The sequence below is a fragment of the Erythrolamprus reginae genome, chromosome 2 (genome assembly GCF_031021105.1).
Source record: "Erythrolamprus reginae isolate rEryReg1 chromosome 2, rEryReg1.hap1, whole genome shotgun sequence".
NCBI lineage: Eukaryota > Metazoa > Chordata > Lepidosauria > Squamata > Dipsadidae > Erythrolamprus > Erythrolamprus reginae.
The window spans coordinates 26,317,935-26,343,616 of record NC_091951.1 but is presented as its reverse complement, the minus strand read 5'-3'; the positions used below and the strand labels follow the sequence as shown (position 1 = coordinate 26,343,616).

Sequence of the window (25,682 nt, the reverse complement as noted above, 5' to 3'; positions counted from 1 at the left end):
CAGAGAAGAAAGGAAGAGAGAGAACGAGAGAGAGCAACAGAGAGAGAGAGAGAGAGTGATAAAGAACAAGAGAGAGAAAGCATGAAAGAGAGAGAAAGAAAATAAGAGAGAACAAGAGAGAGAGAGACTAAGAGAGAGAGAAAGAAAAGAGAGAGAGAGAGAAAATAAGAGAATGAGAGAGAGCAACAGAGAGAGAGAAAGAACAAGAAAAAGCACGAGAGAAGAAAAGCAAGAGAGAAAAAGAGATAGCAAGAGATACTGAAAGAAAGCAAGAGAGAGAGAGAAAAAAAGATAGCAAGAGAGACAGGAAGAGGAAAGGAGAGAGAGAGAGAAATGAGAACAAAAAGGGGAGGAGAAATGAGAAAATGATTGAGGCAGAGAATGAGAGGAGAGAGAAACAAGAGAGAGAGAGAGGTGATTCTTGAAGCATATGGTAAAAAGCACCCAAATAATAAGAAAAAAACCCCAGCCCTCACCTGTTTTTGAAAAGAATAAAAGAGAATTAAACCCCAGCCCTCACCTGGTTTTGGAAATGGTTGGAGTGTGTATACATACACACACATAAGGGGGGGAGAGAGACAGGGATGGAAAAAGAGGAGAAGTGAAAGGGAGAAGGAATGAGGGAAAAAGGGAGGAAGAGAGAGAAATGAGAAACATGAGAGAGAAAAGGGGGAAAGACAGGAGAAGTACCCAGAAATGAGACAGCGGTATAAATTTCAGGAGGGATGATTGATGATTGACTGTATTTATAAGGGGATGTTACATGGGATTATATATATGAGGGGGTTATTTATGTATGTATGTATGTATGTATGTATTTATTTATTTATTTATTTATTAGATTTGTGTCATTTTGGTTGGTGGTGTGCCCCAGGATTTTGTAAATGTAAAAAGTGTGCCGCGGCTCAAAAAAGGTTGAAAATCACTGTTCTAGAATGCTGGGGGCCGGCTCTTTGCCTGGAGGGAGGGTGCAAGGCAGCGACGCCGGGGGGGGGGGCATTGTTATTATTATTATTTATTAGATTTGTATGCCGCCCCTTTCCGTAGACTCGGGGCGGCTCACAACACAATAAAAACAGTTTATAACAAATCTAATAATTTACAATTTAAAATATTAAAAAACCCCATTATTAAACAGACATACACACAAGCATACCATACATAAATTGTATAGGCCCGGGGGAGATATGTCAGTTCCCCCATGCCTGACGGCAGAGATGGGTCTTAAGAACTTTACGAAAGGCAAGGAGGGTAGGGGCAGTTCTAATCTCTGGGGGGAGCTGGTTCCAGAGAGTCGGGGCCGCCACAGAGAAGGCTCTTCCCCTAGGGCCCGCCAACCGACATTGTTTAGTTGACGGGACCCGGAGAAGGCCAACTCTGTGGGACCTAATCGGTCTTCTCACCCCCCTCCCGGACTTCTTGCTTTCCTTGCTTCCCTGGGTTCTTCCCCTGTCTTTCCTGCTTTGTAGAAGAGAAGAACAGGAGATCCTATTATTTTCTGAGATTACTGAGGAGATTACTGCTGTCCTGTTGCTGCCCTAGTGGGCCCCCCCTCAGCAGCAGTAACACACGTGCAAATTTAAATATTTAGATTACAGAGGAACTGCCATTGCTGCTGCCTGAAGTGAGCCCTTCCAACCACTGCTGCTCTTCCTGCACAAAGCCTGCTCCCAGACTGCCCGAGGAGCTGCCACCCCAGTTGCTGCCCTAGTGAGCTGACTAACAGGGTACTGTCACTTCGCTACCCCCCCCCTTTGATCTTATTTATTTATTTGTTTGTTTGTTTATTTATTGGATTTGTATGCCGCCCCTCTCCGTGGACTCGGAGCGGCTAACAACAGTGACAAAAAACAGAATGTAAAAATCCAATACTACAACAGCTAAAAACCCTTGTTATAAAACCAATGATACATACAAACACACCATGCATAAATTGTAAAGGCCTAGGGGGAAAGATTATCTTAATTCCCCCATGCCTGACGGCAGAGGTGGGTTTTGAGGAGCTTACGAAAGGCAAGGAGGGTGGGGGCAATTCTAATCTCTGGGGGGAGTTGGTTCCAGAGGGTCGGGGCCGCCACAGATAAGGCTCTTTCCCTGGGCCTCGTCAACCGACATTGTTTAGTTGACGGGACCCGGAGAAGACCCACTCTGTGGGACCTAACTGGTCGCTGGGATTCGTGCGGCAGAAGGTGGTCCCTGAGATAATCTGGCCCGGTGCCATGAAGGGCTTTATAGGTCATAACCAACACTTTGAATTGTGACCGGAAACTGATTGGCAACCAATGCAGACTGCGGAGTGTTGGTATGATATGGGCATATTTAGGGAAGCCCATGATTGCTCTCACAGCTGCATTCTGCACAATCTGAAGTTTCCGAACACTTTTTTGAATCTTCCTTTCTTGAATCTCCGGTGATAATCTTTATGGCTCTTTGTTAATAGAGCTGGAAGGTTTAAAGAGCAAAGTGGCCACAGATAGAGGAGGACAAGTTTAGAATGGGAGTTGACGTTCATGAACATGGTTTAAGCTAAATTGTTTATGAAGAAAACATTATTGTTCTTTCTTGCGGGAACAAGAATTTTTTGATACATGCATTGGGCTTTCTAGGAAGTGTGTAAGCAGATAAACATTGTCCCTGCTCCAATTTTACCAAGGGTCTCTGGTGGATGGGGCAACAGGAAGGAAAAGGCAAGGGTCTTCAAACCTGGCAAGATTAAAGCTTGTGGACTTCAACTCCCATTCCCGAGGTAGCATGACTGGTGGAGGAATTCTGGGAGTTGAAGTCCACTAGTCTTAAAGCTGTCAAGTTTGAAGACCCCTGAGTTAGGGGTTAGGAGTGCAAGGGCCTTCAAACCTGGCAAGTTTAAGGCTTGTGGACTTCAACTCCCATTCCTGAGGTAGCATGACTGGTGGAGGAATTCTGGGAGTTGAAGTCCACAAGTCTTGAAGCTGTCAAGTTTGAAGTTTGTAAAAAGTGTACATGGTTATAAAAGTAAGCATGTTTGTAAAAAGTATTCTGCTACACTGGTATTTTATTAAATAATATAATACTACATCATTTGGTTCAGAATACAGTGATACCTTGTCTTACAAACTTAATTGGTTCCGGGACGAGGTTCTTAAGGTGAAAAGTTTGTAAGACGAAACAATGTTTTCCATAGGAATCAATGGAAAAGCGATTAATGCGTGCAAGCCCAAAATTCACCCCTTTTGCCAGCTGAAGCGCCCGTTTTTGCACTGCTGGGATTCCCCTGAGGCTCCCCTCCATGGGAAACCCCACCTCCGGACTTCCGTTGCCAGCGAAGCGCCTGTTTTTGCGCTGCTGGGATTCCCCTGAGGCTCCCCTCCATGGGAAACCCCACCTCCGGACTTCCGTTGCCAGCTGAAGCGCCCGTTTTTGCACTGCTGGGATTCCCCTGAGGCTCCCCTCCATGGGAACCCCACCTCCGGACTTCCGTTGCCAGCGAAGCGCCTGTTTTTGCGCTGCTCGGATTCCCCTGAGGCTCCCCTCCATGGGAGACCCCACCTCCGGACTTCCGTTGCCAGCGAAGCGCCTGTTTTTGCGCTGCTGGGATTCCCCTGAGGCTCCCCTCCATGGGAACCCCACCTCCGGACTTCTGTTGCCAGCGAAGCGCCTGTTTTTGCGCTGCTGGGATTCCCCTGAGGCTCCCCTCCATGGGAACCCCACCTCCGGACTTCCGTTGCCAGCGAAGCGCCTGTTTTTGCGCTGCTGGGATTCCCCTGCAGCATCACAAAAACACGGAAGTCCGGAGGTGGGGTTTCCCCATGGAGGGGGGCCTCAGGGGAATCACAGCAGCACAAAAACGGATGCTTCGCTGGCAACGGAAGTCTGGAGGCGGGGCATCCCAGCGGCAGCGGTAGGTTTGCAAGGTGAAAATAGTTTGTAAGAAGAGGCAAAAAAATCTTAAACCCCGGGTTTGTATCTCGAAAAGTTTGTATGACGAGGCGTTTGTAAGACGAGGTATCACTGTACTTTTTTCCTTGGTTTCCTCCTTTAAAATCTAGGTGAGTCTTATACACTGGTGCATCTTATACACCGAAAAATACGGTATATGTTTAATCTGTCCCCAGCACTTCCAGATATATTTATGTCTTTGTAATACTATGAACTCATGATTGACCCAAGAACAACTAAATTTTATAACTGAATGGGTATTTGACATGTATATTGAAATCTCTGAAAGGGGCAATAATAAAAGACAAAGATTTTAAAGAAAAAGTGAAAGAACCAATTGATTTCTTCTAAGACAATAAGATAAAACATGCTAGTTGACAAAATCTCTGACACACAGCGAAAGCAGTTATGAGGGGCATGGTAATAGCCTATATATGGCCACAGAACATAAAAAGAAAAAACTTGAACGAAAAGGGTTAGGGGATGAATTTAAGAAATTAGAGATAGGATTACAAATAGAACCACAAAGAAAAGATATAAAACAACAAATGAACTTGATAAAACACAAATTTAGCCTGCTGTAGAATAAAGAGCTAACCCAACAAATATTAAGGAGTAAACAAAATTTCTTTGAGAATGCAAATAAACCAGGTAAGTGTCTGATGTATAAACTGAAAAAAGAAAAAAGTCTGATCAGCAAACTACAAAATGAAAAGGGAATATGTCATAGCATGGAAGAAAAGAAAAATTTATGGTTTTTATAAAAATTTATACAAGAAGGAGAATAACATGGTAGAAGAAAATAAACAACAATGCTTCAGAGTAGCGGATCTCTCCAAAATCTCAGAGGAAATTAAAATTATATTAAATGAAGATATTAAAATGACAGAATTAACAGAGGCATTTAAAAGGCAGAATAATAATAAGAGCCCAGGACCTGATAGAGTTCCACTTCAGCTATATAAAAAACTACAAGTACGAGGGTTATCCGGAAAGTAAGTTTACAAGGCAGGTAGTTCTCGCAGGGAATGTTCGCAGGAGAAGTTGGTATTACTACCGTGTAATGGGAAGTAAACGGAAGCGAATGAGTAGGGCCGGTGGTCAGTGGATCATCAACTGGTGTTGTGGTGAAGGTTAGAGATGAGTGTCCTCATTCCATTTCCCTGCAAGTGCGAAGTATGCGCTGTAATACGCTACCTAAATGCTGAGGGTGTGAACGCTGCTACAATGGGTGCCCAAGATGCTTACTGAAGTGCACAAAATCAACAGTGAGTGCCGCCTGATAATTTATTGAACATTTTGAGATTTAAAACAATGCTTTTCTCAACTGTATAGTGACAGGAGGTGAAACAGGCTTATCACCATACTCCAGAGAGCAAACATCAATCAATGCAGTGGTGCCATACCGATTCTCCTTCAACCAAAAAATTAAAACCTCAGCATTGGCGAGAAAAATATTGGGCACCCGTTGCGCACAAATCTTGGGTACATCACAGAAGCGCTCATGCCCTTAGCATTCAGGTAGCATATTACAGTGCACACTTCGCACTTGGAGGAAAATAGAATGAGGATGCTAATCTCTAACCTTCATCACAACACCAGTTGATGATCTACTGACCACTGGCACTGCTCATTCATTTCTGCTGGCTTCCTGCTACACGATAGTAATACCAACTTCCGCCACAAACATTCCCTGCAAGAACTACGTGCCTTGTAACCTTACTTTCCGAATAACCCTTGTATAGAATGCAGGCAAAGGCACCAGCGTCAAGGATAGAACCAAACATAGCACCAATTCCAAAAGAAAACTCAGACCATACACTAACTCAAAATTATAGACCTTTCTCTTTATTAAACTCAGGTTATAAAATATTCATGTCAATTATGGAGAAGACTCAAAAAATACTTAAACAACTTCATAGATATTGACCAAAATGATTTGTTTTGCCCAAGAGACAAATAACATAAGAATAATATTAGAGTATTATGAAATACAAAATGAAAAGCAAGTAGCTTTACTATTTTTAGACACTCAAAAAGCCTTCGATAACATTAAGTGGGAATTTATATTAAAATAACCTCACACCAGGTATATGGGAGGCAGTGCAAGGGGGTCAACATAGCAAAGTGATTTATTCCCTATCCAAGCACCCAGAGAAAGGAAAATGCTCCATTCGCTCTGGGCAGCCCAAGGAGCATTTCTTTTCTCTGGGGGCTGCCAAAGGTTTATTCCCTCTCCAAGCGCCCAGAGAAAGGAAAATGCTTTGTTCGCTCTGGACTGCCAAAGCCTCCTTAAGCGCCACCGAAAGGCTCCTCTGCCAGCTCAAAAAAGTCCGATATGGCTGGGATTAAAGGGGGAATGATAGGAAACTGTGGCTGGGCCTTCATGCTGCTCTCAAATTTCCTGGGAAATTTTTCCGGGCTCAGGTTCTTAAGTAGAAAATGGTTCTTAAGAAGAGGCAAAAAAATCTTGAACACCCGGTTCTTCTCTAGAAAAGTTCTTAAGTAGAGGCGTTCTTAAGCTGAAGAATCAATTCTCAACAAATGATCCAGCAAACATATGGAAAAATCTAAAAAAGGTCACCGGTTACAGCAAACCACCTTCCCAAGCTGAAGGATATCAGCAACTGGCAGATGACCTGAATGTGTTCTACTGCAGGTTTGAAAAGAAACCACAACCACCTATTTGCACAACCTCCATCCCAGACACACCAACAACAGCCAAATCTTAGAAACATAAGACTGATGGCAGAAAAAGACCTCATGATCCATCTAGTCTGCCCTTATACTATATTTTGTATTTTATCTTAGGATGGATATATGTTTATCCCATGCATGTTTAAATTCAGTTACTGTGGATTTACCAACCACGTCTGCTGGAAGTTTGTTCCAAGGATCTACTACTCTTTCAGTAAAATAATATTTTCTCATGTTGCTTTTGATCTTTCCCCCAACTAACTTCAGATAGTGTCCCCTTGTTCTTGTGTTCACTTTCCTATTAAAAACACTTCCCTCCTGAACCTTATTTAACCCTTTGACATATTTAAATGTTTCGATCATGTCCCCCCTTTTCCTTCTGTCCTCCAGACTATACAGATTGAGTTCATTAAGTCTTTCCTGATACGTTTTATGCTTAAGACCTTCCACCATTCTTGTAGCCCGTCTTTGGACCCGTTCAATTTTGTCAATATCTTTTTGTAGGTGAGGTCTCCAGAACTGAACACAGTATTCCAAATGTGGTCTCACCAGTGCTCTATATAGCGGGATCACAATCTCCCTCTTCCTGCTTGTTATACCTCTGCTATGTAGCCAAGCATCCTACTTGCTTTTCCTACCGCCCGACCACACTGCTCACCCATTTTGAGACTCTCAGAAATCACTACCCCTAAATCCTTTTCTTCTGAAGTTTTTGCTTCTGTAATATGGTAAATAATTTAGCTTTACTAGATAAATGGTTAAAGCAATGGAAACTGCAGTTTAATGTTTCCAAATATAAAATAATGCACTTGGGGAAAAGGAATCCTCAATCTGCATATTGTATTGGCAGTTCTGTGTTAACAAAAACTTCAGAAGAGAAGGATTTAGGGGTAGTGATTTCTGACAGTCTCAAAATGGGTGAACAGTGCAGTCAGGTGGTAGGGAAAGCAAGTAGGATCTGGCCTGCCAGCCACCAGTTGCTAGCAGGCCTGTAGTAGACAATCATTTAAATATGAGCCTGCAGTGTGCAGCAGTTTCCAAAAAAGCCAACACATTTCTAGGTTGCATTAACAGAGGGATAGAATCAAGATCACGTGAAGTGTTAATACCTCTTTATAAGGTCTTGGTAAGGCCACACTTGGAATACTGCATCCAATTTTCATCACCACGATGTGAAAAAGATGTTGAGACTCTCGCAAGAGTGCAGAGAAGAGCAGAAAATATGATTAGGGGCCTGGAGGCTAAATATATATAAAGAAGGGCTGCTGGAATTGGGTATGTATAGTTTCATTAAGAGAAGGAACAGGGGTGATGTAATAGCAGCGTTCTGCTATCTCAGGAGTTGTCATAAAGAAGGGGAGTCAAGCTATTTTCCAAAGCCCCTGAAAATAGGACAAAAAGCAATGGATGGAAACTAATCAACTTAGAACCAAGGAGACATTTCCCAACAGGTAGAACAAATAATCAGTGCTACTTTCCTGCCTAAGCAGACGGTTGGACTAGGAGACCTCCAATGTCCCTTCCAACTCTATTGTTGTTGTTGTCTTGCCACCAGAAGTGGTGAATGCTCCAACACTGAAAGCTTTTTAGAAGAGATTTGGACAACTATTTATCTGAAATGGTATAGGGTTTTTTTTGCCTAAGCAGGGGGTTGCATTAGAATATCTCCAAGATCCCTTCCATTCTGTTCTGTCCTATTCTTTCTTCTACTATATATTGACAATTGTCCCCTCTTTCTTAGCCCCCATTTTCTAGGCCCTGCTGCACATTTTCCTCTATCTGTGACCTAATGGAGACTTCCCTGCAAATAAATTTACAATTTACAGAATTTACATATGGGATTTAACATTTAGCAGATACACAATTTCCTCCTTCAGGAATAAAGCTTCATGCTGGGTGCTCTTGAATGTAGTCCTGGCCAGTAGAAGTGAAGCTGGCTCTCCTGGAGCATCTCACCTGGTGTTCCTGCCATGTCCTAAATCCTTGGGAGCCACATATTTATCTAGCTGTCTGTCTGTCTGTCTGTCTGTCTGTCTGTCTGTCTGTCTGTCTGTCTGTCTGTCTGTCTGTCTGTCTGTCTATCTATCTATCTATCTATCTATCTATCTATCTATCTATCTATCTATCTATCTATCTATCTATTTTTGTCCAATACACAATAATACACAATGAAGGTTATAGATGATATAGTAGAGAAGAAATACGAGATATAGGAGAGACTATAGGACGGGACGGAAGGCACTCTAGTGCGCTTATGTACGCCCCTTACTGACCTCTTAGGAATCTGGAGGTCAACCATGGATAGTCTAAGGGTAAAATGTTGGGGGTTAGGGGATGATGCTACCGAGTCCGGTAATGAGTTCTACGCTTCAACAACCCGATTACTAAAGTCATATTTTTTACAGTCAAGTTTGGAGCGGTTAATGTTCAGCTTGAATCGGTTGTGTGCTCTTGTGTTGTTGTGGTTGAAGCTGAAGTAGTCTTTGAAAGGCAGGATTTTGCAACATATGATCTTGTGGGCAATACTTAGATCATGTTTAAAGCTTCGTAGTTCTAAGCTTTCAAGACCCAGGATTGTAAGTCTAGTTTCGTAGGGTATTCTGTATAAATAAGTCTTACAGATCTGGGTTGTAGAGAGGCTTTGATCACCATTGAGGGACACCTCCAAAGAAAGCTTATTCTGTAATTCGGGGTGGGGGGGGGAGGCTTTATGAACTTTTATGGCCCTGCACGTAATATTCGTAAGCTAAGCAGCCTCACATCTCACTTGACTCAGATGCAAAGGTCGGTTGCTAGAAGTCAAACCAACATTTAAACAGTTAAAACGTCTTGCAAACGCCTTAGTTAGTAGAGAGGGAACAAGCGTATTTTTCTGCCTCCTAGGGTATCTCGAGATGGCGATCAGGTAGGCAACATCTGTGTTTGAAAATGCATAGTTTTTAAATCGGGAGTTTTTAAACTATGGAGTTAAAACCATAGAGTACTCTATTGCTAGAAAGGTTTGGAGGAGAGAAGAAGCGCGAAGGAACTTCCTCTTCCGGATCGCTCATGGGAGGAGGGTGGCGTGCAGAGCGGCTTTTTTTGTTCTTCCCATGGTCGAAACAGCAGCTGGAAGGTGAGTTGAGTGCAGGTGAGAGGAGAGTCGGGAGCAAGTCGGGCTGTTCGGTTTCCTCCACGGCCTGGAAGCAGAGAAGCAACTGCGCTGAAGCATGTCAGGTGCTGCTGCTGCAGGTTCCTCCCCTCCCCAAATTTAAGTTCACTGGGGCTGCACGTTGTGAAACTGGTGGCTGCAATTTTCTGCTGGTGAGAAGATTTAAAATGCATTTATAAGGTAAGGTTGATTCGCCAGAGGTTGTGGGTGATCCATCACTAGAGGAGTGTAACAGAGGAACATAATTTGAAGGATCCTTAATGGTCTTCTATTCTAACTCTCTGATCAAGCAGAAGACACAATGCTATTTCAGACAAATGGGTGTCCAGTCTCTGTTTAAAAGCCTCCAGTGATGGAAGACTCACAACTTCTGAAGGCTAAGCTCTTCCACTGATTGTTCTGAGTGTCAGGAAATTTCTCTGTAGTTCTAGGCTGCTTTTCTGCTTGACCCACCTCCTTTTTTTTTGTGGCAGCCCCTCAAGTACTGGAACACTGCTATTATGTCACAGCTAGTTCTTCTTTTCATTAGACCAGACCAGGGGTCACCAACCCGTGGCTCTGGAGCCACATGTGGCTCTTTCATTCCTCAGCTGCGGCTCCCTGTTGCTCAAAATGTGTGTCACAACTGCCAATGTGTGGAACCCGTTGGCATGCGATTAATCTTTTTGACCTCTGGTTGGCCAACTATGGCTAAATCCAAGGAAATAAAAATTTCAGAACATTTAATTCAGCTACATATGCTGGTTTTGTGGCTGCTCGGGAAATAATCTGGCATGGGAAGGATTTGTGGCTCCCAGTGTCTTCTTTTCTGTGGAAAAGTGTACAAATGGCTCTGAATGTTTAATGCTACCGACCAGTGTTCCCTCTAATTTTGGGGGTGGGGGGCAGAAAAGTATAGTGTCTCAGTGGCAGTCCCTTTGGGACTGGGTGGCACAGAAATAATAAATAAATAAACAAACAAACAAACAAAAAACCCACCCTGTTTTGCCTCAGAGAATTTCAAAATAAAATACTGTACTGTGTGTCTACAACAGTGAGCTCATAATAGGGCAATTCTATCAATATCAAAATGCCACTTAAATAGTTGAGCTAGTTTCAAACTAGATTTTGATTTTCTTTCTCTCTTCCTTACTCCCATTCTTTTTCTTTCTCTTTTCCTTCCTCTCTTTTTTCTATCTGTTTCTCTCTCTTCCTCTCTCTCTCCTTCCCTCTCACTCTTTCCCTCTCGGCTTCTGGGCAGGTTTGGAAAACTCTGAGTTGATTATGATTTTTAAGTGAGTGATTGCTCACTGCTCAGCTTAGAGGGAACTATGCTACCGACCCCCGTATTAGACCAGTGATGGCAAATATTTTTTTGCTGGGGTGCCAAAAGGGTGTGCGTGTGCCCTCACCCCATAATGCAGTGTCCTTCTCCCCCATGCATGCGTGCACAACCTTCCCACACAAACATCTGGTAGGCCCATTGGGTCTGTTTTTCACCCCCCCACAGGCTCTGGAGGTTTTCCTGAAGCCTGGGGAGGGTGAAAATGGCTTCCTCTGTGTTCTGCCTGGGTCCCCCCAGACGCCAACACCAACCAAAAAGAGTATCCAGACACACTGGTAAAAAGCAAAGGCAGTTTATATAATTGAAAGCAAACACTAGATGCACACTGGTAAAAAGCAAAGGCAGTTTATATAATTGAAAGCAAACACTAGGGCAGACTAGATGGACCATGAGGTCTTTTTCTGCCGTCAGACTTCTATGTTTCTATGTTTCTAACACAGGTAACAAAAACTGTTCTTACAGACAGGAACACTATGAAGCTTCACAGAGGTTTCACGAAGGCCAGGCAATAAAACAGGATTCTTGCTGGCAAAAACAACGCTGGAGATAATAAAACCCACGCCTCCCCCAAGTCTTCCAGTCTTCTAGGCCACAAGCCAAGATCAGAGACGCCAAGAATCGAAGCAAGGTCACAGGACTCCCAATTGATAACTCTCCACAAGACTGTAAGGGTGGGCCTGCCTTTTCAACCCTGCTGAGGAGAACCACACCCAAACCCAGCTGTTGCCAATTCAGGGATGGAAATACAGTAATACCTCATGATACGAACTTAATTGGTGCAAGGAGGAGGTTTGTAACACGAAAGGTTCGTAAGACGAAACATTGTTTCCCATAGGAAACAATGTAACATCAATTAATTCGTGCAACCAAAAAAAAACCCGCAAAAAAATTGGCAACATCCAGGAAGGCCAATGGAAATTCTCCCATCTGCAGCGTCATCGGTCTCCGGGCAGACTCTCCCTCGACTTGAATTCACTTCAGCCTCCGGAACCCGGAAGTTTGGCAAAAGTTTGGCGTTTGGAGGCTCCTGGGAAGCCGCCCGGCTGTTTTAAAAGGTGACCGCCGGGCTGGGGGGCTTCCCAGCAACCTCCTGAACCCCGAACTTTTGCTGAATTTCCGGGTTTGTGGTTCAGGAGGCTGAAGTTGCTTCATGGCTGAAGTCGAGAGAGAATCTGCCCGGAGACCGATGACGCTGCAGATGGGAGAATTTCCATGGGCCAATGGAAATTCTCCCATCTGCAGCGTCATCGGTCTCTGGGCAGACTCTCCCTCGACTTGAATTCACTTCAGCCTCCTGAACCGTTCGTAACTCGAAAAAAGTTCGTAAGAAGAGGCAATTTTTTTCTGAACCCCGGGTTCGTATCATGAGTTGTTCGTAAGACGAGGGGTTCGTATCTTGAGGTACCACTGTACCTTTCTAATTGGCCCCGTCTTTGAGCTGCTCGTCGCTGCCTCATGTCTATTATAGCCTGTGCGTCTTCATCCAATGAATCCAGGCTACTAGCTGGGGAGAGGGCCCCCCTCGGGGGTCTCAGGCTGCTCTCCCTCCTCCTCTTCCTGACGTTCCTCTCCCCCGTCTGCCTGGTCCTCCCCCTCCTGCTCACTGTCCTCCTCCTCTGGGCATGGATCCGGCAGAGATCCAGCCGGTCCCTGAGGAGCCTCAGGCTGAATCACAACACTCTGGAAGGCCAGGCATTAGCTGGCCAGCACGCACATGTGTGTTGGAGCTGACATAGGGCAATGCCTTGTGTGCCCTCAGATATGGCCCCCACGTGTTACTTGTGGCACACATGCCATTGGTTCATCATCACAGGATTAGACACCAATTCCTGCAACATTTCAGCCTTGAGCCTCCTAATCATCCTTGCTGCTCTTCTGTTGGCTCTTCGTGGAGTCTCAACAACTTTTTAATAATAATTGTTAAGTACTCCAAGTGTGGTCTGCTTGGCTGCATAGCTAGAGGTATAACAAGCAGGAAGAGGGAGATTGTGATCCCCTTATATAGAGCGCTGGTGAGACCACATTTGGAGTACTATGTTCAGTTCTGGAGACCTCACCTACAAAAAGATATTGACAAAATTGAACGGGTCCAAAGACGGGCTACAAGAATGGTGGAAGGTCTTAAGCATAAAACGTATCAGGAAAGACTTAATGAACTCAATCTGTATAGTCTGGAGGACAGAAGGAAAAGGGGGGACATGATCGAAACATTTAAATATGTTAAAGGGTTAAATAAGGTTCAGGAGGGAAGTGTTTTTAATAGGAAAGTGAACACAAGAACAAGGGGACACAATCTGAAGTTAGTTGGGGGAAAGATCAAAAGCAACATGAGAAAATATTATTTCACTGAAAGAGTAGTAGATCCTTGGAACAAACTTCCAGCAGACGTGGTACATAAATCCCCAGTAACTGAATTTAAACATGCCTGGGATAAACATATATCCATCCTAAGATAAAATACAGAAAATAGTATAAGGGCAGACTAGATGGACCATGAGGTCTTTTTCTGCCGTCAGACTTCTATGTTTCTATGGTCTTACCAAAGCATTCTCAATTGGTACTAATGCTTCACTTGATCTTGACTATATCTCTCTATTATTACAGCCTAACATTGATACTGGAGGGGGGGTAAGCAGATCTACGAACATCTAGAAACTAAAAAGTTTTAATTAAAAGCCAGCATAGAAACATAGAAACATAGAAGTCTGACGGCAGAAAAAGACCTCCTGGTCCATCTAGTCTGCCCTTATACTATTTTCTGTATTTTATCTTAGGATGGATATATGTTTATCCCAGGCATGTTTAAATTCAGTTACTGTGGATTTATCTACAACGTCTGCTGGAAGTTTGTTCCAAGGATCTACTACTCTTTCAGTAAAATAATATTTTCTCATGTTGCTTTTGATCTTAAAAACAGATCATGCCAAACTTCATATTTCTTTCTTAGACAAGGTGATTAAATTAATAGACTAGAGAAATTCTATGGACATAGTATATTTAGACTTCAGCAAGGCACATGATAAAGTAGATTACAACCTACTTTTTGATAAGCTAGGAAAATGTGGGAAAGACAGCATCACCATTCAGGGGTGGGGTTCATCCGGTTCAACCCGGTTTGGGGGACCCAGTAGTTCGGGTAAACCGGTAATTCTGGCAATTAGTTGGCCCTGGCCACCCGCCCTTCTCTAGTCTGTTCCATATTTCCGTGTTTTCAAGCTCAGCTGATTTGCACAGCATAGTGGATTGCAACACTCCAACTGTTTTACTCACCGGTGCTGCAGTAGAAGATGAATTTTAGAGCTGAAAATGGGCTGTTTTCAAATGCTGCGCACACATGTAAATTGCCCGCTCAGCCTCTCAAATACTGGAATACAGTGATCCCTCGATTTTCGCGGGGGTTGCGTTCCCAGACTGCCCGCCAAAGTCGAATTTCCGCAAAGTAGAGATGCGGAAGAGAAAACACAATTTTTGGCTATGGACAGCCAAAAACTACCCCCACGCACCCTTTTCCAAGGCCGCGCAAGGAGCCGGGCTTGAAGTTGAGGGTGGGGAGTGACGAAAGTGAGGAGGCCGGCAAAGATTGTTTCGAATGTCGGCCGCCCCCCCCCCAGCGCCTCCGGCCCCCTCATTAAGTCTTTCCTGATAAGTTTTATATATACAGTGTTCCCTCGATTTCCGCGGGGGATGCGTTCCGAGACTGCCCGCGAAAGTCGAATTTCCGCGAAGTAGAGATGCGGAAGTAAATACACCATTTTTGGCTATGGACAGTATCACAAGCCTTCCCTTAACACTTTAAAACCCTAAATTACCATTTCCCATTCCCTTAACAACCATTTACTCACCATTATTACTGGTACTCACCATTGAATAAGACACTTAGTGATCCTGATATTTATAAACATAATTATTTATTAACAATTATTATTATTTTTTGTTATTTATTTGCAAAAATTATTAGTTTGGTGATGACGTATGATGTCATCGGGTGGGAAAAACCGTGATATAGGAAAAAAACCGTGAAATCTTTTTTAATTAATATTTTTTGAAAAACCGTGGTATAGGCTATTCGCGAAGTTTGAACCTGCGAAAATCGAGGGAACACTGTATATATATATATATATATAGATTAAAGTTACACTTTTCTTTGAATCTTACAGACAAAGAGGATGGCAACAAGAGCACCCGGGACAACTCTAAATAACAAACAACACTGAAAAGGGAAGAAAATCAAGCCAGAAATCAAAATATTTTCCATTTCTTTCAGAAGACAATACAATTGTGCTTCTCCTCCAGCAGAGATAACGCAAAGGAAAGAAAAATCAAGACAGAATAAGGCGATTATGCAGAACTCAGTGATACATTACATGAAAATTTAAAGGAGATTATTACCCATTCAGCAAAAGAGGGAAATATCTGGAAGTCAACAGGAAGGAAATTGAAAAGTAAAATCACGTATAACCGACAGTAATGCCGGCCTCTCCCTGTGAAAAAGAAGATGGATTGAATGAAAGCACCACTAAACAAGGCATTGTCCATACTTTTAACCTCCTCAAGAATATCAGCTGTGGAAATGCTCCATAGATTTGCCTATTGTGGGGAAAGCACAAATTGCAAATAACATCTGATTATGCACAAGGCAAGCCAGAAAAGATAAAAGCCGTGCAAATTACCTGAATGTGGCAAAAACTATGATCAAAACAGCTCCCTTGTGGATCATGGAAGCACCTCCACACAAGGGGAAAGCCACAAAGTGCTCTCAATGCAGTAAATAGAGTGCTTTGCTGCAGGCCACTGAAGCTGACTGTAGATCTGAAGGGTCAGCAGTTCAAATCTCATCACCGGCTCAAGGTTGACTCAGCCTTCCATCCTTTCGAGGTGGGTAAAATGAGGACCCGGATTGTGGGGGCAATAGGCTGGCTCTGTTAAAAAGTGCTATTGCTAACATGTTGTAAGCCACCCTGAGTCTAAGGAGAAGGGCGGCATAAAAATTGAATGAATGAATGAATAAATAAATAAATAAATGCTCTAGGGAGCATGGCACCATGGTGCTACATCAGATGACTCACAGGAGGGAGAAAACATATGACTGTATTGTCTGAAAAGTTCGTTTAGAAATTCATTCAAATTCATTAGAATTTTCATTAGAACTTCCTAGGTCCTAAAGGACACACACACAGGAATAAAACCATTTGAAACTCCTGCGGGAAATATTTCAGTGAGAATTCCATCCTGGTGAAGCAGCCAAGGACTCACACAGATATGAAGCCCTTTGAATGTTCTGATTGTGGGGGGAAAAATAGTCACAATTTCAGTCGGATGATGCATCAGTAGATTGAATCCAGGGTTATAGTAAACTCATAAATGTCTAGATGGTGGGGAAAACTTCATTAGAAATTTCCATCTCGTGATAAAACAAAGAACTCACATGGAAGAGGAACCCTTTGAATGTCCTGATTATGAGAAAGTCACAATTCCAGCCTGGTGATATACCAGAAGACTCACGTAGGAGAGAAATGCTTTGAATGTCCTTATTGTTGGAAAACTTTCAGTCATAATTCCCGCCTGGTAATACGTCAAAGAATTCACCCCATGCATTATCCATCCTTATAAATATGGAGATTGTGGGAAAGGTTTAATTACAAATCCCCACTTTCTGAGACACGAGACCATGCATGCAGGAGACAAACCTTTTGAATGTCCTATCTATAGGAAAGATTTTCGTGATAATTCCAGCCTGATGAAACACTGGATTACTCACACAGGAGAGAAAACCTTTGAATGTCCTGAGTGTGGGAAAAGTTTTAGTCAGGTTTCCAGCCTAGTGAAACATTGGAGTACTCACACAGGAGAGAAACCCTTCAAATGTTTTGACTGTGGAAGAGGTTTCCGTCGTAATTCTCATCTGGTGATACACCGGAGGACTCACACAGGAGAGAAACCCTTTGAATGCCCTATCTGTGGGAAACGGTTTAGTGATAATTCAAGCCTGGTGAGACACCAGAGGACTCACACAGGTGAGAAACCCTTTGAATGTCCTGATTGTGGGAAAAGTTTTAGTCAGAGGTCCACCCTGGTGACACACCAGAGGACTCACACAGGAGAGAAACCGTTCAAATGTTCCGACTGTGGGAGAAGTTTCAATCACAATTCCTACCTGGTGATACATCAGAGAACTCACACAGGAGAGAAACCCTTTGAATGTCCTGACTGTGGGAAAAGTTTTAGTCAGAATTCAAGCCTGGTGACACACCAGAGTACACACACAGGAGAGAAAGCCTTTGAATGTCCTAGCTGTTGGAAAAGTTTTAATAATAATTCTAGCCTGGTGAAACACCAGAGGAATCACATAGCAGAGAAACCTCTTGAATGTCCTGACTGTGGGAAACGTTACAGTCAGAATTCCCACCTGGTGATACACCAGAGAACTCACACAGGAGAGAAACCCTTTGAATGTCCTGACTGTGGGAAATGTTACTTTCAGAATTCTCACTTGGTGATACACCAGAGGACTCACACAGGAGAGAAACCCTTTGAATGTCCTGATTGCGGGAAAAGTTTTAGTCAGAATTCAAGCCTGGTGACACACCAGAGTACACACACAGGAGAGAAAGCCTTTGAATGTCCTAGCTGTTGGAAAAGTTTTAATAATAATTCTAGCCTGGTGAAACACCAGAGGAATCACATAGCAGAGAAACCTCTTGAATGTCCTGACTGTGGGAAACGTTACAGTCAGAATTCCCACCTGGTGATACACCAGAGAACTCACACAGGAGAGAAACCCTTTGAATGTCCTGACTGTGGAAAATGTTACTTTCAGAATTCTCACTTGGTGATACACCAGAGGACTCACACAGGAGAGAAACCCTTTGAATGTCCTGATTGCGGGAAAAGTTTTAGTCAGAATTCAAGCCTGGTGACACACCAGAGTACACACACAGGAGAGAAAGCCTTTGAATGTCCTAGCTGTTGGAAAAGTTTTAATAATAATTCTAGCCTGGTGAAACACCAGAGGAATCACATAGCAGAGAAACCTCTTGAATGTCCTGACTGTGGGAAACGTTACAGTCAGAATTCCCACCTGGTGATACACCAGAGAACTCACACAGGAGAGAAACCCTTTGAATGTCCTGACTGTGGGAAATGTTACTTTCAGAATTCTCACTTGGTGATACACCAGAGGACTCACACAGGAGAGAAACCCTTTGAATGTCCTGATTGCGGGAAAAGCTTTAGTCAGAATTCCAGCCTGGTGACACACCAGAATACTCACACAGGAGAGAAACCCTTTGAATGTCCTGTCTGTGGGAAAAGCTTTAGTGTTATTTCCAATCTAGTAAGACACCAGAGGACTCACACAGGAGATAAACCATTTGAATGTCCTGATTGTGGAAAAAGTTTCAGTCAAAGTTCCAGTCTGGTGAAACACCAGAGGACTCACACAGGAGAGAAACCCTTTGAATGTCCTGTCTGTGGGAAAAGCTTTAGTGCTATTTCCAATCTAGTGAGACACCAGAGGACTCACACAGGGGATAAACCATTTGAACGTCCTGATTGTGGACAAAGTTTCAGTCAAAGTTCTGGTTTGGTGAAACACCAGAGGACTCACATAGGAGAGACACTCTTTCAATGTCCTATCTGCAGGAAAAGTTTCAGTCAGGATTCCTACTTAGTGATACACCAGAAGACTCCCACAGTGGACAAATTTTTGAAATGTCCAGTCTGTGGACATTCCTTCAAGCATACATCATCCTTATTGCACACAAGGTAATCCATGTGAGGAATAGTAGATGAGTTTAGAGAATGCTTGAATTTCATTTGTAATCTCCCATCGAAAGTGTAAGTGAAAAATTGATTGTTTAAATTTTGGCCTGATTCATTTTGCTCAAACATTTCTCAGGATTAAATTTGTAGGTGGAGAAAAAAGGAAAATGGCTAATTAACTAGTTTCTGATTATCAGCAGAAGCTTCTGGATATTACCTTTTGCAGAAGTAGTGGAATTTCTCAAAAAGGAGTTTTGGGTGGAGCTGTTGTATGTTGGTTATGGAATTCATATGTGTGGAGTTTCAGTCTTCTACCTTGGTTTCTGCCCAGATATTGAACCCCAGAATTCCACAGCATACAAGTAGTAATCAAGACATAACTACTGCATTTTTCAGAGTACAGTAGTACCTCTAGATATGAGTTGCTCCACATGCGAGTATTCCACGTTACGAGCCACGACGGGAGCAAAATTTCTTTTCGACACCCGAGCTCAAATTCGGGATACGAGCCGAGCTTCCACTAGGTGGCGCAAGAATCCTTGCTTCTGGTTATCCCGGAGGGGAAAAACAAAGTCTAAAGACATTTGTTCCAGATACGAGTTGTTCGACATACGAGCTCCGTTCTGGAACGCATTAAACTCGTATCTAGAGGTACTACTGTATAAGACACCCGTTAGTTTTGGGGAGGAAAAACAAATTTGCCTCTGTCTCCCAGCAATTTACCTACCAGCAACTAGCAACCAGCAACCAGCACTGTTGATATACACTATTTGCTGTGTATTTCTGTACATATGTGTCTGAATCATAGAAATAGCAAATTATTGGGGAAATGTACATTATGGCAGTATAATCAAATCTGATCAAATCTGATCAAATAAATGTTGATGTCACCAGGTTTTCTTAAATGCAATCACACTAACTCTCCCAATTATTTAAACAAATCAACTCCAGACTAAGTCAGGGTTTATCTTAATATTAAACAGGAAACATTGCTACATTTCTGATTATACTTTCACAGATCCTGTTAGGCTTTAAAAAATAAATCTAATAATTTGAACATTCTATAGGCATTTATAGTTATTGTCTTACCTCCTTGCAGCAAACAACAAAGCCAGTTTCAGCACAGTCTGATTAGCACAAGAAAATGAAATTCTGCCTTGCTTCTCCCTGCCCGCAATTTACTTCGTGCAGCGTTAGTTTCACTTTCATTTTGGCAGGTGGGCTTGCCTGCAGCTTCAATCAATCAGCTTAGGGTCAGGAGGCATGTAATCAGTGGCTTATGCTAATCAGGCTTTGGGCTGCTTGCTGCAAGAAGGTAAATTGTTGGGAGGCAGAGACCAAAGGGTGGGGGTGGCTGGATGGAGCTACATTCAGTGTATAAGACACAGACACATTTTTACCCTCTTTTTTGGGGTAAAAAAGGTGCTTCCAGCTGTAGGCATCTCTTACCTTTCGTAAGCTCCTCAAAACCCACCTCTGCCGTCAGGCATGGGGGAATTAAGATAATCCTTCCCCCCAGGCTTCTACAATTTATGCATGGTATGTTTGTATGTATGATTGGTTTTATAACAAGGGTTTTTAGCTGTTGTAGTATTGGATTTTTACATTCTGTTTTTTGTCACTGGTGTTAGCCACCCCGAGTCCACGGAGAGGGGCGGCATACAAATCCAATAAATAAACAAATAATAAACAATAATAAATAAGCCTCCCCCACCCTCCAAGACATCCTTGTGCTCTGTACCCAAACCCTTGTGTTCCCTTGGCCCTTCAATCCCCCCACCCAACAGGGTCTCCTTACATCTGATTCCGCCCTCACCCCATCCGACTTCACACCCTCCTCCTAACCTTTTGAAGATGTCTAAACGTCATGTTGGGGAGGGAAGGGAGGGAAGGACATGCATCCCTGGACCTCATGACTTTGTCCTGGAAGCAGCCACCATTTTCAATGGGCCCTGGATTCATCCCTGGTGTGAACTTTGGTAATGGTGCAACATACCAAGTGGTGTCCTGTCACAAGCGGCAGCATAGCTTACCCATGTTTGGCTCACATTCTTCTCTGCCTTCTCAGAAGGAAAACAAGAGTGAAAGAAAATGCAGTCAAGTGGAAATGGTTGGAGAGCACTTAAGAGGAGTTTAGCCAAAAGGAAAAGGATAGTTGATGTTACTCCAGAAGTTAAAAGTGTTTTAATCAGCTGAGAAACAGTTTGGACACAGCTTGCATGGGCTGCGCAACAAGCTACACGGTGTCTGGCCATGAGCGGCCGCAGGAGAAGTCAGGCAGTGATGCAACAGATGTCAGCAGGGCCACCGATAGGCCAGTATTACTGCTACTGGCGTCAGGGGCCCGGCCAAATTGAAAAATGGGGGGGCGGTTTTGGCCCGCCACTGTGTGCCGGCCCCCTGGTGCCTGCAGCAGTCATTGTGCCCAGCACCGTTCCCTGTAGGCTGTGCATGCCTGCGCCAGCGCACCCCAAAACGCCCCCCATGCACCTTTTTCCAAGGGCGCGCACAGAGCCGCGGCCGCCCCCGCCCCCCACGCCTCTAGCCCCCTCGCGCCCCTGGCTACTCACCGCTGCCCCCCGCCCGCCCAATCCGCCTCTCTCTTCCGCTTCCCACCTTGGAGCACGGCTCCTCCCGCAGCGGGAACGCCCGCCCCGCCGCTCTCGCAGTTCCTTCGCCAAGAGTGCTTTTGTCCCGGGCTCTTAGCGAGGGGGCTGCAGGAGAGGCGGGGCAGGCGTTCTCACAGCGAGGGCTGGCGAAGGTGATTTTCAATGTCGGGTGCGCGGGCAGGCGCGCATCCGACATTGAAAATCACTTTTGCCAGCCTCCGGAGAACGAGAGAGAGTGAGAGCGACAGAGCAAGATAGAGAGAAAGTGAGAAAGAGAGCGAGAGAGCGAGAGAGAAAGAGGGGGGAGAGAAAGAGATAGCAAGAGAGAGAACGAGAGAAAGAAAACAAGAGAGAAAGACGGAGAGAGAAAGCAAGAGAGGGAAAGTGAGAAAAAGAGAGAGCAAGAGGGGGAGAGATAGAGAAAGAGAGAAAGAAAGAAAGAGAAGAGTGGAAGGAAGAGAGAGAGAAATGATAGAAAAAAGGGGAGAAAAAAAGAGAAATGAGAAAATGATTGAGGCAGAGAATGACAGGAAAGAGAGAGAAACAGAGAGCGAAGTGACTTGATTTAAAGCATATGGTAAAAGCACTTAAATAATAACAAAAAAACTCCAGTCCTCACCTGTTTTTTTAAATAGTTTTACTGGTTGTTTTAGTTTTAATAGTAATGGATTTTGGTTTTTTTAAATTATTAATTTCTTTTAATAAAAAAGAAGGGATTTATTTATTTATTTATTTATTTCTAAGCCGCCCAGTCCCAAGTTTTTCCTTATTTCCAGATTGCATTTCTTCTTGGTGAGGTTCCGCCCATTGCTTCTTGTACTACCTTCAGGTGGCGTGGAGAATAAATAGATGCCATCTGCTCTGTGGCAGCCCTTTAAGGATTGGGAAACTACTATTATATTCCCCCTCAGTTTTCTATTTGTTGAGCTAAACATACTCGTTCTCTTAGCCCTTGTTCATAGGATTCAGCCTCTAGGCCAGGGGTGTCAAACTCAATTTCATTGAGGGCCACATCAGGGCTGTGTTTGACCTCAGAGGGGGAGGGCTTGCCCAGGGTGTGTGGCCATGGTGGGCATGACACGGGATTTGGGGGACAGTGGTTTTAAAATGGCGGGGGGGGGGCAGACACTTAGGCTGTATGGGGCCCCAAAATTCCTGATGGCGGCCCTGGATGCCAGGGCATGGGTGGCTTGGCTGCAATGGTCCTAAGGTAAGTGGGTAAGACATACCCCGAAAATTGAAACCTGTTGCTTATTTTGGGGCCCAAAAGAAAATAAATCTGGGTCTTATTTTGGGGGAAATATGGGTATGTATATATGTGTAATCTGTCCCCAGCACTTTCAGGTATATTTGATGATCACTCTCTGAAATCTGTGAACTCATGATTAACCCAAGTCAACAAATAAATTACATAACTGAATGGGCATTTGACATGTATATCGAAAATGTAAATAATTAATATAAGAGGTTACGTTAGCATTTTGGCATCTTTGCCTTTTATTGTAATATATGCCTTTTGGTCTGTGTTTTAAAAATATCGTTCAACCATTTTATAAATCATAATTAAGCTAACCCTTTTATGTGAATCTTACAGGCAACAGAATGCCAAAGAGAGCACTGTGGAGAACTGAATCGTAAGCAGTGTTCAAACGCAAAGGAAACTGAGGCAGCAGTCAAAATCTTATTAGTTCCTCTGGAAATCCCCAAAACTCTTCTTCCATAGCAGCTTTCAGACAAGGAAGAGACAAACCAGGAAAAGAGTTTTGAGCTGGACAATAAATAGACTATCTGGAAGAAACGTATCAAAATATGAAGGGGAATAATTTCCTAGTTCAGAAAAAGAAGGTAATATGTGGAAGCTACCCAGTTATACATCTCCATCCCATGTCCAGTCAACGAAGCAGTGGAAGTGATGTGCCGGTGCCTGGAGGCTGTTGGGGCCTGGATGGGTGTCAACAGACTCAAACTCAACCCAGACAAGACGGAGTGGCTGTGGGTCTTGCCTCCCAAGGACAATTCTATCTGTCCGTCCATCACCCTGGGGGGAGAATCATTGACCCCCTCAGAGAGGGTCCACAACTTAGGCATCCTCCTCGATCCACAGCTCACATTAGAGAAACACCTTTCAGCTGTGGCGAGGGGGGCGTTTGCCCAGGTTCGCCTGGTGCACCAGTTGCGACCCTATTTGGACCGGGACTCACTGCTCACAGTCACTCACGCCCTCATCACCTCGAGGCTCGACTACTGTAATGCTCTCTACATGGGGCTACCTTTGAAAAGTGTTCGGAAACTTCAGATCGTGCAGAATGCAGCTGCGAGAGCAATCATGGGCTTTCCCAAATATGCCCATGTCACACCGACACTCCGCAGTCTGCATTGGTTGCCGATCAGTTTCCGGTCACAATTCAAAGTGTTGGTTATGACCTATAAAGCCCTACATGGCACCGGACCAGATTACCTCAGGCACCGCCTTCTGCTGCTCGAATCCCAGCGACCAGTTAGGTCCCACAGAGTGGGTCTTCTCCGGGTCCCGTCAACCAAACAATGTCGCTTGGCGGGACCCAGAGGAAGAGCCTTCTCTGTGGCGACCCCGGCCCTCTGGAACCAGCTCCCCCCAGAGATTAGAATTGCCCCCACCCTCCTTGCCTTTCGAAAGCTGCTTAAAACCCACCTCTGCCGCCAGGCATGGGGGAATTGAGATACACTTTCCCCCTAGGCCTTTACAATTTTATGCATGGTATGTCTGTATGTATGATTGGTTTTTATATAATGGGCTTTTAACTGTTTTTAGTATTGGATTTTGTTATATACTGTTTTATTGCTGTTGTTAGCCGCCCCGAGACTGCGGAGAGGGGCGGCATACAAATCAAATCAAATCAAATCAAATCAAATCAAATCAAATAAATAAATAAATAAATAAATAAATAAATAAATAAATAAGCTAGTGGAAACAAAAAGGTCACTTGGTCAGCCAGATAAGGCAGACCTTGATGCAGGTGGAATAAATCTGCAGATATACCTTGCTCTGTTAGGAAGAAAGCAGTAACTTGAATCAATGCTCCACCCAAGAAGGGATTGAGACTACAGCGATGCCTCGTCATACAAACTTTTTGAGATACAAACCTGGGGTTTAAGATTTTTTTGCCTCTTCTTACAAACTATTTTCACCTTACAAACCCACCGCCACCGCTGGGATGCCCCGCCTTTGGACTTCCGTTGCCAGTGAAGCACCCGTTTTTGCGCTGCTGGGATTCCCCCGAGGCTCCCCTCCATGTTTTTGTGGTGATGCAGGGGAATCCCAGCAGCACAAAAACGGGCGCTTCGCTGGCAATGGAAGTGCGGGGGTGGGGTTTCCCAGCAAGGGGAAACCGCAGCATCGCAAAAACACAGAGGTCCGGAGGTGGGGTTTTGAGGACTTCAGTGTTTTTGCGATGCTGCAATTTCACTGATGCTCCCTTCGCTGGGAATGCTGGGATTCCCCTGCAGCATTGCAAAAACACAGAAGTCTGGAGGTGGGGTTTCCCATGGAGGGGGACCCCAGGGGAATCCCAGCAGTGCAAAAACGGACGCTTCGGCTAGCAAAAGGGGTGAATTTTGGGCTTGCACGCATTAATCGCTTTTCCATTGATTCCTATGGGAAACATTGTTTCATCTTACCAACTTTTCACCTTAAGAACCTCGTCCCGGAACCAATTAAGTTTGTAAGACGAGGTATCACTGTAGTTTTGACTTCATTGAGAATCCAAGAGTGTCAGTGGTGGAAGAGATCTACAGATTTACCTATTGTGCAAAACACTCGTATATTGTAGATCACAACTGATTATGCCCGGAAGGAGCCGTACTGGAGAAAAGCCATACAAGTGTTCCCAATGCAGCAAAACCTTTAGTCAGACCAACTTCCCAATTGTTCATGGAAAGTCTCACACTAGAGAAAAGTCCCAATGCGGCAAAAGCTATAGCAAGTGTTCTGTCGGGCTCTCTGGTAGAATCCTCCCAAGAATTCACAGGTACAAATTTCAGACACACACACGTTTGAAAATTCAAAACAATGTTCTTTATAATGAAAATTCACTTAAACTAAGCCTTCTTTTGGGATAGCAAAGAGCACTCGTCTCCAAACAAACTGGTAATTTGTACAAGTCCCTTATCAGTTCTGTGATACTTAGCTTGCAGCTGTGAGGCAATTCACAGTCCTTCTTTCACAAAGTGAAACACACTTTGCTCT

At 43.9% G+C, this 25,682-nt stretch overlaps 1 protein-coding gene across 1 annotated transcript in view; it reads left to right on the top strand.

Moving 5' to 3' along the window:
• The window catches only part of LOC139160082 (zinc finger protein 585A-like), a 36,061-nt gene extending 11,939 nt beyond the window's left edge, over nucleotides 1-24,122 (top strand). The window contains exons 3-4 of the mRNA XM_070737616.1: nucleotides 16,970-18,851; nucleotides 23,052-24,122. Coding sequence (XP_070593717.1) covers nucleotides 16,970-18,851; nucleotides 23,052-23,088 — 1,919 coding nt within the window. The 3' untranslated portion in view covers nucleotides 23,089-24,122. The remainder of the gene's footprint in view (nucleotides 1-16,969; nucleotides 18,852-23,051) is intronic.
• Nucleotides 24,123-25,682: the final 1,560 nt, after the last annotated feature.